This window comes from Thrips palmi, unplaced genomic scaffold (genome assembly GCF_012932325.1).
Source record: "Thrips palmi isolate BJ-2018 unplaced genomic scaffold, TpBJ-2018v1 HiC_scaffold_2, whole genome shotgun sequence".
Taxonomy (NCBI): Eukaryota; Metazoa; Arthropoda; class Insecta; order Thysanoptera; family Thripidae; genus Thrips; species Thrips palmi.
In genome coordinates this window covers 4688558-4705793 of record NW_023144629.1, presented here as the reverse complement: position 1 = coordinate 4705793, position 17236 = coordinate 4688558, and the positions used below count along the sequence as shown (strand labels likewise).

General features: G+C 48.2%; 4 protein-coding genes across 5 annotated transcripts; 2 read left to right on the top strand and 2 right to left on the bottom strand.

Moving 5' to 3' along the window:
- Positions 1-858: 858 nt before the first annotated feature.
- On the top strand, positions 859-8714 carry LOC117646729 (adhesion G protein-coupled receptor A3). The gene is made up of 17 exons (XM_034387874.1): positions 859-993; positions 1288-1554; positions 1638-1709; positions 1802-1945; positions 2027-2243; positions 2322-2485; positions 2584-2720; positions 2805-3013; positions 3100-3258; positions 3341-3493; positions 3573-3749; positions 3833-4013; positions 4099-4342; positions 4422-4610; positions 4715-4819; positions 4906-5251; positions 5335-8714. Exons 2-17 carry the CDS (start codon positions 1334-1336, stop codon positions 6922-6924), a joined length of 4308 nt encoding a protein of 1435 aa, XP_034243765.1. The 5' UTR covers positions 859-993; positions 1288-1333; the 3' UTR covers positions 6925-8714.
- LOC117646733 (ornithine aminotransferase, mitochondrial) lies at positions 8697-12192 on the bottom strand. 2 transcript variants are annotated; one of them, XM_034387879.1, is made up of 5 exons: positions 11985-12192; positions 10553-10690; positions 10205-10317; positions 9278-10118; positions 8697-9176 (listed from the first exon to the last, which is right to left on the bottom strand). In XM_034387879.1, exons 1-5 carry the CDS (start codon positions 12175-12177, stop codon positions 9007-9009), a joined length of 1455 nt encoding a protein of 484 aa, XP_034243770.1. In that variant the 5' UTR covers positions 12178-12192; the 3' UTR covers positions 8697-9006. The 2 variants fall into 2 exon arrangements, with proteins under 2 accessions (XP_034243770.1, XP_034243771.1); XM_034387880.1 differs by lacking the exon at positions 11985-12192 and adding an exon at positions 11004-11163.
- A 1569-nt stretch (positions 12193-13761) lies between these two features.
- LOC117646736 (peroxisome biogenesis factor 2) lies at positions 13762-15894 on the top strand. Its single transcript, XM_034387888.1, has 7 exons — positions 13762-14261; positions 14490-14567; positions 14653-14715; positions 14800-14976; positions 15072-15275; positions 15352-15570; positions 15655-15894. The coding sequence occupies exons 1-7, from the start codon at positions 14220-14222 to the stop codon at positions 15751-15753; spliced, it is 882 nt and encodes a 293-aa protein (XP_034243779.1). The 5' UTR covers positions 13762-14219; the 3' UTR covers positions 15754-15894.
- Positions 15880-17154, bottom strand: LOC117646738 (mitochondrial import inner membrane translocase subunit tim16-B). The gene is made up of 2 exons (XM_034387891.1): positions 17047-17154; positions 15880-16968 (listed from the first exon to the last, which is right to left on the bottom strand). Exon 2 carries the CDS (start codon positions 16783-16785, stop codon positions 16375-16377), a length of 411 nt encoding a protein of 136 aa, XP_034243782.1. The 5' UTR covers positions 16786-16968; positions 17047-17154; the 3' UTR covers positions 15880-16374.
- Positions 17155-17236: the final 82 nt, after the last annotated feature.

The window sequence follows — 17236 nt, the reverse complement described above, 5'->3', positions numbered from 1 at the left end:
TCATCACGTGAAACAAATAAAAGCTATGCAGTTGGAGGTTATGGACGGTTGTGTACTGCTTGTTGCCTACCCAGCAGGCGCTATCGCTGGGGGTCCTACTTTCATTAAGGCCAAAGTTTGATTAAGCAATCTTAACACTCTCCAGCAACTTCTATGCGTGCTTTGATGCCTACCAATGCCCTCTAGGCATCTTTGCAACATTTATCTTCTTTCAGCAGTAAACACCATGCCTTACAAAAAGGGGAGCATTTGAATGTTCCCGCTCAATGATCCCCAGTGAAACCTTCACTTGTCTCGATGTGCCCATGCCCTATAGGGCCCGTGCAGGTCGAGGATCTCGAAACGGTGCTGTTAAACGACGCATAACGTTCCCTTCCGTGCTGGTGGGAAAGCAGCGCGAAGTTCAAATTTGGTTCTCGCGTTTTCGCGTTTTGAGAAGTGACTGGAATTCATCCAACCTTTTACATTGTCGAAATTAAATTAAATAAAAATTTCCGACTCGTGTTGAGAGCTTTTGTGGCATACTCGTATCGGGAAAAGCAGAAAAAGGCTGTTTCGTTTGCCCACCAGCAGCGACGTGCGCGGAGTTAACATGGCGTCGACCTAGCAGACATCTTAGTCAACCTAACCTGCACTATCTTGACAAGTTCACTTATTTTGCTTAAGGTTCGGCGTAATCGACTAGAGTTTCCTTCTCCAATTATCGTGAACCGACACCGCAACCTGCCGCGATCCTTAGCCACTTTGTTTAAAACCGGTAAAAAAAAAAAATACAACAAACAGGCACCCCCAGCTGGGTCCCAGTTTGAAGGCTCGCGCGGAAATGCCCACCAGGAGTTTTTGTTCTTCCTCCAGCGGTGCACGGGCCCTATGTCAGTGTCAGTGTGTGTGTTTGTGTGTGTGTGACGCCCTGGAAAACATTAACATTGTCCCTGCAACGTTTACATTGACATTTTCTCTGATTTTTAAACAGTAGAACATAATTTTTCTAAGGTAAACTATGTCCCACTCACCTATACCGCCTGTATTATGTCAAAATACCCAGAAAAAGTCTCTAAACTGGGAAAGGAAGCTACAGAGCCGACACTTAACCTCTACGTTTTCCATTATGTTTGTTTACAAATATTCTTGTCAATTATTTTACCCCGAGCTTCGTTCTATTTTAGCGGAGTGTACATCTGAGTGCTACTTTCTGAACCCTGAAGCCGCGTCCTCGTGAACCGGCTATTACGACACAGTAATTTTTTTACTCATATCAAATTTTTCTCTTGGTTTGAAATGTTTCAGACTTCATGCAGAAATGTGACTTCAATTTTTCCCCTATGCCGCCAAGATGAATCTTCTGCAACGAGTGGGTTTCATCTTAGTGCTAGCGGCTTGCCTGGGTTTGGCTCTGTCTCTCCAGCCTGCGCACGAAAGGCCAAGTGGCTGCCCCACTTCTTGCAACTGCACCAAAGTGAAAAATGGATCTTTCCTCAAAGTACGGTGTTCTGACAAACTAGATGTCCTCAGCAAGTTGGACTTGTCTGCGTTGGCCCCACAGATAGCCCATTTGTAAGTCCAGTTTCATCCAAAATCTTTTAATGTGACATGATAGTGGATCTCTTTTTCCTTCACTAAATTATTTTGAAATGCAGGGACCTCAGCAGAAGCACCATTGTGGATGTGGGGTCAGGATATTTTCTAAACTTCACCAACCTGAAACGACTGTAAGGACCCATGTTTTGTGTTCAATTTGATCCTGTCATCTTCCGCAGTACTAATATGTGTGTTTTTTCTTTGTTTTTGTTTTCTAAAACAGAGATTTATCCTTTAACAAAATAGAGGTCCTTCAGGATCATGCCTTTGATGGACTATCCAATTTAGAGGTGTTGAAACTTAGCAACAACAATTTGGCACGAATAAACAGAGCAATTCTTGAAAACCTAATGCACCTCCAAAAATTGTAAGTATCTGCACAGACCCTTCATTCTACAGGCCAACCGTATGATCAAAGTCCCATAACTTTTTATTTAATTTTTTTCAGTGATATTGGAAACAACTTTCTGGATTGTGATTGTGCTCAGTCTTGGCTTTTTGAATGGGCACGGAATTTCAGTGGGAAAAAACTAACTTTAACATGTGCATCTCCTGTGCAAGCAAGGGGACTGCCTTTGCTGCAGTGGTACAATGGGAGCATCTCCATGTGCACGAGTAATGTTCTTTCTCTGGACATTCTCAAAATACAGCCGCAGCAAGATCAGGTAACTTTCTTCTTCTAGTAATGTTAAGGTTGTGAAGTGGGAACAGCAATTATCAGCTTGACTTGATTTGACACTCAGGTTGTGTTTGAGGGAGACCGCCTCAGGCTCCAATGCCAAGCTTCCCTCGTGGGCCTGGACAGCCCGAGCATATCTTGGTTCTGGGGAAAGCAGGATCCAGCAGTTGCATTCAAAGATGTTCACCTTGGAAGTGTTAATGTTTCTGATAATGGTACACTTGTGAGGTAAGTTTTCTTAACATGTCTGTGACAATTTCATTATCTTAGCTTTCTTGATGGTGCCACAATCTTAAGACATTTTTTATCTTTTTTACCTGTTCTAGTGCACTTATTATTGACCAATTGAGCACCAATCATTCTGGCCAGTGGAACTGCCTGTTGGTGTCTGGACAAGCAAACCATTCCAGGACAGTTTCTGTTATTGTAATCTCTGCTAAAACAAAGTACTGCCCTCAAATAGGTATGTTTTAGTTAATGGCATATATGTATGGATTTTCTTTATTTTTTTTTACTCCATTTCAACTTTTTTGTTTTGTTTTTTTAGTTACAAGGAACAACAAAGGTGTGTACGTCTGGCCTCAAACAGTTGTTGGCTTCAGTGCTGAACTCCCATGTGAAGCAACTGATTTTGACAACATTCAAGAGCAGCATGCATACCACGCATGTGATAGTGAAGGCAAATGGCACTCCTTGAATACCTCCCTGTGTCCCTATTCCAGTAGAACAACTCGTTTGCTTCAAGACTTTCTCAGGGTAAGAGAAAAAACATTGGAGCAATAACTATCTCCCTTTTTCTGCTTTAAAAAAGACTGAACAACTTTTGTTCTTTTTATAAATAGATGAATTTGAGTGAAGATCATGGACCTGCCATAGTGGAGAGTGCTCAACAATTATTGAATTTGTCCTGTGGGACGCCTCACTTATCAGATAAAATGGATGCCATTTTTCTCTCCAAGGCAATTAGTAACTATGTAAAATTTTTGCCAAAGTATAAAGAGGTAAGAATTTTTATGGCGCTCATTCTTTGCAGTGCTGCAGTGCTGTTGATAGAATGACAGACTGAACTTCATTTGCTTTCAGATGGGCTCCTTATTGGTCGACATGGTGAGCTGCATCACCCAGATGCCCCGCAGTTTGTTACGGGCCGCACAGCTGGAAGAAAGAGCCAGCTCCAAACTAGTGCACGCAGTTGAAACTGTGACCCAGTACTCCTCGCCGTTACAATCTCAAAGGGTACTTTGGCTTACATTGATCAAACTCTGCTAGGAATACATTTCTTTTTCACCTCACTAATCATTTTACATGATTACAGGGTACCTTAGCAGTTGAAGAATTTCATGTTTCTCGTGAAAGCTTCCTAGGTCTGACATGTGTTTGGTATTCAGTCTCTGATGAAAGCGGGTCTATTGGGCCTGCTGGTGCACGACCTTCGCAGATCTCCCATTGTTCTGAAGGAAATAACACATCATTCATGTCAAGTAGAGCCAAGGTGCGTGGTTGTGTGATACAACAATTAAAATACAATCAGAGTATGTGTCAATCAATATCTTTTATTTTCTCATTTTTCTTCAGGCTTCAGTCCAAATACCACCTACATTATTTTTCCAATTGGAAAGGCAGGGTGAACAAGTCCAGCGTTCGCATCAATTATTGATATCAATGTATGAGAATAGCCATCTATTTCCACAAGTTAATTTTAATGAGTCTCATGATCGATGGGACGTCGTTTCAAGCGTCATAGGGGCCAAATTAGGTATGTATGAGTCTCTAAGATTGCGATCCCTGTGATCAGGCATCACCATTGTAATTTTTCACTGTGAAACTCTCCTTTCCTCTAGTTGGCTTGGATGTCCGGAATCTTGCTGAGCCCCTCTACATTGCGGTTCGCGCTCCCGCTGTCCATGAGGCTGGGGGTTGGGCCCGACCAGTGTGGTGGGATGAGGACCTGAATGCTGGGGCAGGAGGTTGGAGCAAGCAGGGTTGCGCTTTATCTCATCTCATGCACGGCAAACTTGTTTTCAACTGCGACAGATTTGGTTACTTTGGCCTCTTGCAAGAAATGCCTTATGAGTTTGAACAAAGGTAGGACATCACCTGTAAAATAAGTCTTGTTGTCTGATCTGAAGATTATTTTTATTAATTGTATTTTTTTTGTGTGCAGGGTCCCTAGAAGTATCCTACAACTGGCACACCCAGCTATTTACATTGGAAGTTTAATATTGATCCTCAGTCTGATTATTGCCATTGTGACATATGTTGTGGCTGGGCCTCACATTCAGATGCCAAAGAGGACTAAGCATGCCCTCATTAATACATGGATTGCAATTGCCCTCCTTAGTTTCATGTTCAGGTAAAAATTTATTTTGTGACACCCTTCTTTCTTTATCCTTGTTATCATATTTCATGTTTTACTCAAAATGTTTTTTTTTTTCCTTTTTTTTTTTTTAATGGCAGCATTGGAGTTCATCAAACAGATGATGTTGAACTTTGTCAGAGTGTTGGCATGATTCTTCATTACTTAACACTGTGTGCCCTTTTGTGGATGGCAGTAACTGTGAGGTATGTTTGTGTTACTGACCAAATGAGGTATATCTGGGAGGCTCACTGCGTTTTGTAATGTCGTTTTCTCTTCTGCTTACTTCCAGCAATATGCGCTCATCTTTGAACAAGAAACATCCACTGGAAATGGGTTCTGAGGATGACCTACCGTCTAGCAGCACCCCTCCTCCAAAACCACTACTAGGGCTTTATCTAGTTGGTTGGGGCATCGGTCTGATGGTAGTGGGAGTCAGTGGAGCAGTGAACTTGAAGCAGTACCGCTACTTGGTTCGAGACGAATACTGTTTCCTCGTTCCAAATTCGGCTCTTGGTGCTGTCCTTGTTCCCTGCGCTGCTGTTGTTGTGTACCTCCTTGTGTGTGTTTTGCTGGTACGATGTGACCTCTCCCAGCGTCAAGCTGATACAAATGCCCAGTTGTCGGATGGCACACAGGTAAGCTGTGGACTTCTACAATTGTCTCATGGTTTTAGTTTTGCCGTGCAGGTTTGCTCACTTTTTTTTATCGTATCTTCCAGGGCACTGAAAACGTGGATTTGGACCTGTTGGACTGCACTGGGCCGGCCAGACCCGGGATAGGTGCCTACAGTGTGGCAAGCACGGTGAGCAGTGAGGTGGAGGACGCCGAGCACACCCCCGCGACGCAGCTGCGCGCCACCCTCATCGTGCTGCTGCTGTTCGTGTTGCTCTGGACGGCGGGGGCGCTCGCCACCGCCAACCAGCTGCACACCCTCCTGCCCCAAGCCGAGCTCGTCTTCAGCGTCCTGTACGCGGTCACCGCCTCCCTCATGGCGGTCTTCATCTTGTTCTTCCACTGCTTCGCCCGGAGCGACGTGCGCCCCTGCTGGCTCATCCGGTGCAGGGGCCGCCACGTGTCGGACACGCGCACCTCGGAGCCACCGCCGCCAGCGCCAGCCGCCACCGACAAGCCGGTCGCCGAAATCCCGGCCACGGATAAAATCTCGAACGCGGACAGGAGCATTATCTCTCAGGCTAACGGCCACGGCCCTCTCTCCAACCGCGTCTCCAGCACGAACAGCATCAACTCCAACAAGTCGCGCAACCAAAGGGCTGCCGTGGAGCTCAACAAAGCCAGTGCCAAGCCCACTCCCGGCTCGCCGCAAGGGTCTCAGAAGGACTCCAACCTGCACCTCATGCCAGTGTATCGTTCCTACCCCAATGTCGTGGATGCGGAAATGTTTTACAACCCACGGCAAAGTGACATGGCTCGAAAGTTTTTCCGTAAGCAGAAGAGGCAAGCGATGTGCTCTCAAAACCAAGATTTCCGCCGTCGTGGCGACGGGCAAGGCAATCAATCTGACATGGAGAGTACGTTGAGAGACTCGCTGAAGGGTTCCGGCTCCAAAGTGAGTAACACCAACATCCATGTGGAGCAGCGTGCAAATGACACCTCTCCAAGTCATGCCCATAGCTTCAATATTCTCATCAGTGAGGGTCCCAATACAAGCAACCAAGAGCGCTGGGTTATTGGGGCAGACAGCCCACCTCCTGTGAACAATGATGGAACAGTTAGAAGCGCAATATCTTCTGATGGGACCCATACTCCTGGAAAGCTCTTTGACAGAAATTCGAGGAGGAGGAGAAGTAGGGGGGTCCGTGACGTAAGTGGCTCTCATGACATGGCCCGCGAAAAGTACCAGAGCTTTACTCAGAACGGTACAATGAGCAGTTTGTCATCAATCCAAAGCAGGGATGTCGAGATGGATGGGGACTTCATGAGGGTCTCCGTTTTGGAGGAGGCCCCCACTTCTGTTGCTTTGCAGAAGACACCCGTTTATCCGTGGGACAACAGCAGTGTTATTTCAGGAGCCTCATTTTCTCTGGACAGAGTCTCAGAAATAGAAAATGATGTTTGTTCTATGAGCAGGTCAAGTCGGCGTAGTAGTCGAAGCCCCTCCTCTAGAAAGAGGTACAGGAGACCAGACCCATCTTCTTTAAGGTCCCACCCTACATCACTCGCTAGTTCCATTGTGAGTCTTCAAAATAAAGATGCTCATGTAGCTTCTTACCCTGCTGTGTCAGAAGTGTCTTCAACCAATGGAGTGGAAGACACCACAGCTTTATCCAAAAAGGAAACATGTGTCTAATTCAGTTTGCTCTTGGTCTTAAAATATGAGTCTATTGCTTGTGTGTTTTTGCAAGTTGTTTTTGGTTTATATAAAATTACTTGCCTGTACTTTTCTGTGATGCTAGGAATTTATTCTGTGTCTTTTACTACTATGATGGTTGAATGACTGATTGAGCTTTGCTGTACATATGAGTATGTATTATATTGTAGAAAAGAAGACTAAAGAAGCATTCTTTGCCCCTAGTGGCAGGAAAATTAGTAGGATGCTTACGGATGCCATATGCTTTAATTTATACTGGTGCATGAAAAGCACATTGTATCAAAACATAATTTGCTGCCATCTTCCCTATTTCTAAGTGAATTGTATTTATGTTGCCATGATTTTTCTCCCACTTGTCCTATTAAGTACAATGTTAATTGTCCCTTTGAGTACAATTTTAACATCAATCAAATTGTCATTGATTTTCGAGGTGATGTCAGCAGGTATACAGTCCCACCAGGTATAATCCCACCAGGTATAATTCCCAACAGATATACACTATTTTATTTTATTTATCTATACGCGGATTCCCAGCAAGTATAAATCCCACCAGATATACACGTATTAATATTAGATTTTTTTGTGTCTCAGCAAGTATAATTCCCACCAGGTATACATCCCAATAGGTATAATTCTCACCAGGAATACATTAGAAGAAAAACAACTAAATGATTGATTACAATGGGGCATGATGACAGCTTCGACTCGAGCGCATTCCCTGCAGGAATTGCACTCCCAATGAAACTGCCTTCGCTAGCGGGTGGGTGATTCCGTGCGTAGGGGCCGTTTTAGCTACCTTAGAAAGTCACATAATCAATCTTGCTTGTTCGGCCAGGCACGCAACTCGCGTTTCAATCGTTATTCAAGTTGCGCTACTGTATACAGGGGCAGGAGCAACACTAGGTTCGTCCAATGTTTGTCTGTTTGCAGACGTCTTCTAAAGGAAAACGAATAAAGGTCGAACAGACGTTGCAAATTCAGCCATTAGATGAGAAGAAAATCTACCTGGGGCTTCGCGACTTTAGAAACAGAGAGGCGCTGTTCAACTAGCGTGCCGTGCAAATTTATTCCAAAGAAGGTAAATAAAATGGGTGTATATCTGCTGGGATTTATACTTGTTGGGAATCCGTGTAAATAACATTAAAATTAAATAGTGTATATCTGGTGGGAATTATACCTGGTGGGAATTATACCTGTTGGGATTATACCTGTTGGGATTATACCTGGTGGGACTGTATACCTGCTGGGGTAACCCCTGATTTTCTTTTGGTTGGCTTTTGCTACGTGCCATTTTGTCCCTTGAATTGAGACTGAAATCTCAAACCACTTTGGTTGAATTTACATTCACTGACTGTATTTTCATGACTGGCCCCTTTCATTTTTTAATTCAGACTGTTTCTATTTTCAACAGATATTATTTTAATAAAATTTAAAAGGAGGCCACATAATAATTAACTTCCCTGACTGGATTTTAACTGATGATATTATTATCTGTACAGACTGATCATAGCGCTGCCTGTTTAGTTGTGTAATTTGTAATTATTGTTGATATATATTTTTTCTTTTTTTTAAGGTGAGAAAGTTTTTGATGCTTTACTGTGATTATTTTGTTTTTATGTACAACTTCCTTGTTTTTATATTCTACATCTTATGTATACAACTGCCATTGATGTAGCATGCATAGGATGATGCATGATTTGAGTTCTGTAATACTTAAAATCAAGTGTTCTGCTCTGAATGAACAAATAAAGAGCTTTTGTTATTGTTTATTTTTTACTCTTATTCAACTTACTACCATCCTCTCTCTTAAAACATTTGATATCTGAAACGTTTATCAACCTTATAAAAAAGATCTTAAGTAATAAGCACGCCTTACACGTGTGTCTCGCTTAGCCTCGCAGTCGCAGCTCTTCAAGATGATGAGGCTTGATGCAAGCCACTTTCATTCTACTTGAAGAAGCCATTAATTAGTTTACCTACACAATCACACTCTCACGCACCGTCAATCCAATCAATAATACTGTCGGGATCGCAAGCCAGCTCGCCGCCGCGCCCTTCGTCTCACTTCCTGGTGAAGGACATGATGGTGCTCTTGATGATGGCGACGGCCTCCCGGATCTGGGCCTCGTTGATGACGAGGGGCGGCGCGAGGCGGATGATGTCGCCGTGGGTGGGCTTGGCGAGCAGGCCGTTGTCGCGCAGCTTGAGGCACACCTCCCAGGCGTCGATGCCTGAAACAATGACAGAGCGTTACGAGTCGCGGCGGCGATGTAGGTGCACTGGGACTTCCCCCGCCGCGCGCGACGAGGCAGTGGCCCTGCTTTCCACTCACCCTGGCCGATGACGATGGCGTTGAGCAGCCCCTTGCCGCGCACCAGGGTCACGACGTCCTTGGGCAGCGTGTTGAGCTCGGCGCGCAGCAGCAGCCCCATGCGCTCCGCGTTCTCGGTCAGCTTCTCGTCGAGCAGCACGCGCAGGGCGGCGGTGGCGACGCGGCACGCCAGCGGGTTGCCGCCGTACGTGGAGCCGTGCTGGCCGGGCTTGACGCACAGCATGATGTCGTCGTCGGCGAGCACGGCGGACACGGGGTACACGCCGCCGGACAGCGCCTTGCCCAGGATCACGATGTCGGGCCGGGCCTCCTCGTGGTTCACGGCGAGGAGCTTGCCCGTGCGGCCCAGCCCCGTCTGCACCTCGTCCGCGATCCACAGCACGTTGTAGCGCGTGCACAGCTCTCGCACGCCCTTGAGGTAGCCCGCGTGCGGCACCACCACGCCGGCCTCGCCCTGGATGGGCTCCACCATGAAGGCGCACACGTCGGGGTCCTTGAGGGCGGCCTCCAGCGCGGCGAGGTCGTTGTAGGGCACCAGGCCGAAGCCCGGCATGAAGGGCCCGAAGCCGCCGTAGCTGTCCTTGTCCGTGGACGAGGACACGGCGGCCAGCGTGCGGCCCCAGAAGTTGCCCTCGGCGAAGATGATCTTGGCCTTGTTCTCCGCGATGCCCTTCTTGTCGTAGCCCCAGCGCCGCGCCAGCTTGCACGCCGTCTCGCCGCCCTCCACGCCCGTGTTCATGGGCAGCAGCCGCTGGTAGCCGAACAGGCCGCTCATCATCTGCTGGTACTCGCCCAGCGCGTCCGAGTAGAAGGCGCGCGAGCACAGCGTCAGCTTGGAGGCCTGGCGGGGCACGGGCACGAGTTGGCGTTAGAGAACGAGAATAACTGGCGGTGTTCCGATCTTCGGCGTCGACAGAGTCCACCTACCTGTTCATTGAGCGCGGCCAGGATCTTGGGGTGGCAGTGGCCCTGGTTGACGGCGGAGTACGCGCTCAGGAAGTCCAGGTAGCGCTTGCCCTCCACGTCCCACACGTACACGCCTGCAGAGAAACATTCCGTTATCTTTCTTCATCTCCTCAACTGTATAGAAGCTCCTTTTTCGCTTTTCGGGCGAGGTAGGCCAACCGCGCGGGCTGCGCGCACGGCTGTCGGCTGGGTTGCCTACTCTCCGCGCTGCAGGGGCCCTCGTACAGTAGACTTGGCATTGCCACCACTCCCAATTTTTTTTTCTAATTTTGACAGTTTTGAAATTGCGATTCAAGTCGCTGGACTCACCTTCCCCCTTGCAGAGGGCGACGGGCAGGGAGTGGTAGTTGTGGGCGCCATACTTGTCCTCCCGGTCGAACACTTGCTGCGAGGTGATCTTGGACATGACGGAGCGTCGTTCGGGTCGTTCGCCGCCCTGGGGAAGCTCTGCGAAAACCAAAATAACGTCAGCGAGGGGTGGGGAAGGGGGGCCAAGCGTGCCGCAGCCTAGACAAGGGCGTGCCGTGGCCGTGCCGCACACCGCCGGCCGGCGCCGCGCTACCCCGAGCCAGAGAGACTCTCACTGGGGGGCAGCTTCCGCGCGCAGGCTTCCCAACAGCGCTTTCGTCGCTCTGTCTCTGTCGCGCCCCTACGGGACGCCCCATGAGTGCGAGAGAGACAGAGCGACGGAAGTGCTGTTGGGACTGGAATCGCTCTGCAGTGCGGGCGAGTGCGGGGGAGGCGCGGCTGCGACGCGCACCTGAGTGGCGGAGGTCCTTGTGGTGGTCGGAGCGTACTCGGGGGCACACTGAGGTGAGGATGCGTCCAGCCCCGCGTCGAGACCTCGGCATCCTCAATCTTATCTATCGGAGAGCCGCGTGCCGCGCAGGTTAGGGGGTGGGGGTGGCCGCTGCGGGGTGGGCCCGGGCCCTGCCTAGTGCACCGCGGCCGGAGGGACACACACACACTGGGACACTGCATTCGTCCAGCGCGGTCTGGACCGCGGCCCACTGCAAGCACGCCGACTGGCATAGGTGTCTCGAAAAGCGTGGAATGAGTGCGCCGGGGCGGTGAACTGCCCTACAGCTGATTTGATCGCGTTGGCTTCCCGGAAAAAGGGCCCAGTGGGCAGGGCGGCTCGATGCAAGCGATGTGAGTCGCCAGGCAGCCATGCCGCCGATAAAATGATTAAAAACCGCAATCACCGTCCGCGCCAATTCACCGATTCGCCGCGAGGGAGAGGCGTGATTGGCGGACGAAAGGCCGCACCTGTTTCACTGGCAGACTCAAACGGCCAAACGGCCACTCGAGGTGCATAATGGAGTTCGTCTGAGGGTCTCCGTTCTAATCCATTTATTCTAAATTTTCGGACCGCTGTTTCCAAGTCAGTTTTTTTTCCTTCTCGCCGCTGAGTGGCCGGGCTGGGCCTGGCACCTGGCAGGGCGGGCTCCACTCGGTCTCGGCCGGCCGAGCCGAAGTGCCGCCAATCCAATGTTGGCTCAATCCGAAAGACATCTTGCTGCCATTAGCCTGATCCCATGCATTATGGCTATCGCTCCACCTTGACGCCGCTTGACGCCCCGCCGGGCATGCCGCCCTGCCGCACGCCCGAGACTCAATCTCTTAGTTTCGAGTGGCCGCCGTATCGGCCGAAGTCCTTCCGACGCCCCCACTCAAAAGAGGCCGGCGAAAGACAAACACAAAGACCCTTTTTTTTTTCCTTCGGAAACTCGAATCTCACCTCGTTTCTCTGAGGCAGCCCCATTGTGGAGCCGGCTCTGCGGTGTCGGTGTCCTGCAGGCCGCACTGCACTGCCTGGCGCAGGAGCCGGCGCGGCAGGAGTCGGCGTCGTAGGCCTCGGCGTCGTAGGCCTCGGCGTCCGCGGGCCCCGAGCCGCAGCGTCCGTCAGCGGGCAACCGTTGTACTCGCAGCATCTCGATGGAGTGGTGGCGGTGGAATGGCGCGACGGAGGCACTGGTCAAGCTCGTCAGCCCCACGACCAGAGCGCCGTGCGCCATGCGCCCTCCCGGAGACCGCCCCCACCGCTCCCTCCCGCCCCCCGCTCGTGGATGTAGTAACGCCCGTGCCCCCGCCCCGGCCGGGACTCCCGAAAACAAAAATAAGAACCTCAACGGAGGAAGAGCGACCCAAGTGAGGGACGACTGAAATTTTCCTCGCCCAATTTCGCGACCACGAGACACTGGTCGGGCACTGGCGGTCTCCCTGAACCTGGTGCATTTCATTTCGCCACCTCCTAGCTCTGTGTGGCAACGGCCGCGTCGTCGGGCCCAGAGGTGTGTCTGGCCACACCGGTCAGATTGAGCCAATTGCACGCGGGCCCACGCACCTGCGGCACCTGCCCCTAACGGGTTGCGCACCGAGGTGGTGCCGTGCCGGCCATGCCAAGGTATGCCCTGCTTGCCCTACTCCACTCCACCAGACCGGACTCGAGCCGCCAGATAAGGTTGTCCTGAGAATAAATTATTTTTCGGCCGAGTGGACAGGTCGGCCGGGCAGGTCGGGCAGGTTGTGGAGCACTCGACGATGGTCGCGCCCCCTCTCCACGCGCGTTTACCTGCTTCAAGTGTTTGCTCTGGAGCCCACGTATCCACGTATCGAAGCTCGCGTGTCCGTGTGTGCACGTGTGTGCATATGTGAGCGTGTTGGTGTGTGTTTGTCTCGCGATTGCGCGGCACTGTGCAAAACACAGGCCACCGCCATAGGCGATCCGCCCGACAGCGCCGAATTATAAATAAAAGTAAATATTGCCCAATAACTGATAGGAGCCGCCAAAGGCGAAATTACACACTGTTGTGTTGTGCGATATGGCTCATATCGTTGGATCCCTGCGGGCGAACGGATCGGGACTGGTCGAGGCTGCAACCTGGGGCCTTCCCTGCCCCGTCGATAGGCTAGGCCGGCTAGGCCATCAGCTGTGTTCTCTTTCCCTCTTTCTCTGAGATCACAGTGCCTGGGGCACTCCTCTATCGGCCCCGCTGACTCCACCGGCTCCACGGAAAAGTTCCATGCCCGGGAGGGAAAACTTTCCACGGCGTCGCCGCGCCGAGTGCTCCTTTTCCACTGACATTGAGGCCCAATTCAGCCCCAATTTAGCCCCGACTCGGAGGCGGTGGCGTCTCTATTTTAGGAGCAGCACAGTGGAGCGTCAAATGGGGGTCAGCGGTCACCGGACGATACATGTAGGGCGATGCGAGATTACAACCCGCTCGCTAGCGCGGCGCACAGCGGCTGACGGGTACGGCGAGTACGGTGGTCCTTAAGGAAAGGGTGAAATGGTACGGCCGAGGCCGCTCGGGTGGCAGTGACAGGTTCACTGTCTTTGTCTTTGTCCACAGCCCCCAGACGGTCCCATACATCGTGCCCCAGCGCGGCGCGGCGTGCGTGCGTGTGCAATCCGTGCAATCCATGCAACGCTAGGCCGCTTTATCAAGTGTTGCCCAACAACGGCTTTGCCGACCAAGCTCTTCCTCGAGGCTGTATGGCGGTTGGCTCACTTGTCCGATAGAGAGCCGCTCGCACGGCCGGCCGAAGGGGTGTCGATGCCATTCCGCATCCGCAAAGCCTCGCGGCCTCGCGGACGTTCCGCGGGGAAGGACGGGCGAGCCCGCCAGAGGCCATGCAGTCTGGCCAACACGCGGCATCGAAGTTCTCACAACTCATTTCCTGGCACCGATTTCAAAAAGATCAAACAACCTATCAATCTCATTTAGGTTTATTATCAATAGATAGCCTTCGCGTCCTCCCATTCAAGTTGCGCCTCATCGTAGTTTCCTTTTTGCAAAGCGACAGTTTGACACCCTGAAACTACAATGTCAGCTGCTGTCGGCTGCTGTTGAGCCCTGTTGTTTACCTAGGTACCGTTTCTAACTCGGCAATGGCTAGAATTCGGGAGGTATTGGTGTGAGGGTAGTTGAGGAATTAGTGGGAGATTCCTTCAGGTTTTACCGCGGCCAGCATGGAGAAGAATGACCTTATTGTCAAAAGCCGCGTGGAGCAGGTAAACATTTGGTCTCCCACGGGGTTAGGTCTCGTTTGTTATAAAAATACACGTTTTAAGACTTTCGGTCTGATGACTATTCTTCGTAGAATAACGCGCTACAAGAGTCTATTCTTCTGAATTTTGTCGCTGATACGGCACATTTCTCCTATGCATTTCATAGCTGTGAACTTTCTGCATGTCATCCTACTTTTTTTTACGCCATTATAATATTATTATTTTTTACAGCTTGATGCTCTTGAATTGGATCGTGAAGTTTTGCATGTTTTAAAGAGCCAGTTGTTAAGTGTCCTGAAATTTCTACCTGTAAGTGAAAAAGTCTAAATTGTAACAGTATCTATGTGTGATATCTATCGTTCTTTGAGTTTTTAAAATGCCTTATATTTTCTAGCTGTCATGGCAGAACAAATGGGAACCAGAGGTGGACACAATCCTTCAAATAATAGTATTACATGTATGTTCTAGTTTTTATGTATCAATATTTCATGATGTGTATGTATCACTTTTTGTCTCATGTATGTCTTGTAAACCTTTCCAGCTGTCCTTAAGAGGAGTTGGGGCAACATTTGGTCAGCAGCTTTTAAACATAGAATTTTTTAAATCACAAAGAAAGTCAGCATTATTAGCTGTTAGCATTCCAATCATATTGAAATACATTCAAACAAGAGCTTCCAGTGTAGCATCAAGAACAGAGAGTAGCAAACTCAAGAAAATCGTAAGTTGTGACACATTGTAGATTGACTATTACATTTCAAAGACATGCACATCACAAGATGTCTGAAAGGAGTGGGTGATGTTTCTCTTCTTCAGGTGGATTTCTTATCACAGTGGGGGGAAATCTCTTTCACTGTTGGTAGTCTTTTAAATCTTCTGTTATTCCTTCACTCTGGTCACTACCCAAATTTGCTTTACCGTGTTTTTGGCATCCAAATGGCTTATGTCTCCCCTAAAAGCAGACAACGTCAAGCTGGGTACACTCACATGACCCGAGAACTTATCTGGCACAGTTTCATTGTAAGATATTTTTGAAAGTATAATTGTCGTTTTATACTCTTATTTGCAGTGCAGCTAATAAGTCTCTGTTTGATAGGAATTGCTGGTATTTGTTTTACCACTGATTAATTATCACTATCTGAAGCGCCAAGTACTGAGAGTTCTCATGTTGGGAACCCGTGTAACAAAACCCAAACGAGGAATCGAAAAGCGAATCACATTCACAATCAATTCAAAATGTGCGGTCTGTTCTCAACGTCCAATACTTCCTCATCACATGGATTGTGATCATATTTTTTGCTTCTTCTGCCTGCAGGTTTGCAATTAAATACACAAAGTGATCTAAGGAGGGACGTACTTGTAGGCATTAAATTTGTATCATTTATTGGTGTTGTTTCAGGCTAACATTTTGGCAGATCCACAATTTCCATGCCCTCAGTGTGGCCAGGTAGCATCAGGATTATCATCTGCAAAACGAGTATGTCTGACAGCAATGTGAAAGACAAAAGTCATCTCAATATTTTTTTATCTCTGCACAAGCCATGTATATTTTTAATATTTGAAGTTCTAACAAAAATCAAATCAAATCTGTGATTTCAGGTAATGAAAAAACTATTAAAAAGTGTTTGATGCATTCAAATATTTAATTTCAGTGTGCTAATGAACTACCAAAAAACAACAAACTTGATAACATTTATCAACTTTTAGGATTACAGTGAGCCAACCAATTACTCATACAGAAGTAAATGATACACAAAGGCTCAATAGGTAAAATTTTATACCATCATGAAACATTAACATAGAGAAGTGGACACTTACAATCAAGACAGGTACATTCCTTGGTGAATAATGTATTGGAATCTACTACCAGCGCATCAAATAAAATTAACAGTCGTAAAGGGCACTTATGAGACAGCACAAATCTTACCACATGAAGCATTGCACCATAACTCATTTATTACTAAAATAGCAACAATAGTCTTTGTTACACTTCAATTACATCACTTCGACAAAATCTCCGTAACATTTTATGATGCAATACACACACACACATATTCTCTTCAAAAACAATTTAAAATATTACCTTTTTGAGAATCTAACTAATATTAAATATGTTTGATTAACTACCACCTGGACTTTTATCATCAGGTGATCTACTTTCTGCTCCATCTTTAGGTGGCTTTGTTCCTTTTATTTGAAGTTCCGCATCCAGGCGCTCCTTGGCTCGAAACACTTTGGACTGGAGGTAGAAGGATCCTCCTTTAGCCTTGTCATTAATTTTAAACAGAAAATCATAGTTCTCCTGAATGGCTTTGGGGTCTAGGTCCTTGACGTTGAGGATCTGCTTGGCCTCCTCGATGGTGATTCCAGTCTTTGCACTAGTGGCTGCACTCTCAGATCCTGCCTTGCCCCCTCCTGCTCTCTGGGCTGCTTGCTGACTGGCCGCGATTTCTTGCTTCAAAGCCCTTGTGAAGGCTCGCCCCACCGCCGTGGCCCCGACCACGATTATTTGCACTAAGTACTTGGCCATTATTGCGTTGACAGGCCACGAAAATGACTTTTTAACGAGAAATTAAGGAACGGCCAAGGCGAGTTCTAACCTCAAACATTTTACAGTGAAGACAGGGTCACTGCGACTTAAGTTTAGCAATCAAACACCGTAAACGAAGAGAAACCAAATACCTTTTCTTAAAACGAATTAATTTCAGGTTCCCTTTAAGAAAACACACAGAACCATAAATTGACCATAAAGTGGATCTTAAGGGCAATTATAATAAATTTAAATGCTCACCATCTCAAGATAAAGGTAAATTTTTCGATTTTGCAGTTGGCAAGAAGCGGTGCGCCGGCTACAAAATTTTTGTTTTCATACCGACCACTGACGTCACAGTGACCATAAACTTTTTCTTTACTTCTTCTTTGTGATAGGATAGTCAAAAGTAACATGAATAAACAAATGACAAGCAAACCGAACAAATGAC

Coding starts and splice junctions, on each gene's coding strand:
- LOC117646729 (XM_034387874.1), top strand. CDS start 1,334: ATGAATCTTCTGCAACGAGTGGGTTTCATCTTAGTGCTAGCGGCTTGC. Junction 2,244..2,321: donor TACAGCCGCAGCAAGATCAG/GTAACTTTCTTC, acceptor TTTGACACTCAG/GTTGTGTTTGAGGGAGACCG. Junction 3,014..3,099: donor TGCTTCAAGACTTTCTCAGG/GTAAGAGAAAAA, acceptor TTTTATAAATAG/ATGAATTTGAGTGAAGATCA.
- LOC117646736 (XM_034387888.1), top strand. CDS start 14,220: ATGGAGAAGAATGACCTTATTGTCAAAAGCCGCGTGGAGCAG. Junction 14,262..14,489: donor TCAAAAGCCGCGTGGAGCAG/GTAAACATTTGG, acceptor TATTTTTTACAG/CTTGATGCTCTTGAATTGGA. Junction 14,716..14,799: donor TTCAAATAATAGTATTACAT/GTATGTTCTAGT, acceptor AAACCTTTCCAG/CTGTCCTTAAGAGGAGTTGG.
- LOC117646733 (XM_034387879.1), bottom strand. CDS start 12,177: ATGCTGCGAGTACAACGGTTGCCCGCTGACGGACGCTGCGGCTCGGGG. Junction 10,691..11,984: donor GGCTGCCTCAGAGAAACGAG/GTGAGATTCGAG, acceptor TGGTTTTCGCAG/AGCTTCCCCAGGGCGGCGAA. Junction 10,318..10,552: donor CGCCCTCTGCAAGGGGGAAG/GTGAGTCCAGCG, acceptor GTTTCTCTGCAG/GCGTGTACGTGTGGGACGTG.
- LOC117646738 (XM_034387891.1), bottom strand. CDS start 16,785: ATGGCCAAGTACTTAGTGCAAATAATCGTGGTCGGGGCCACGGCGGTG.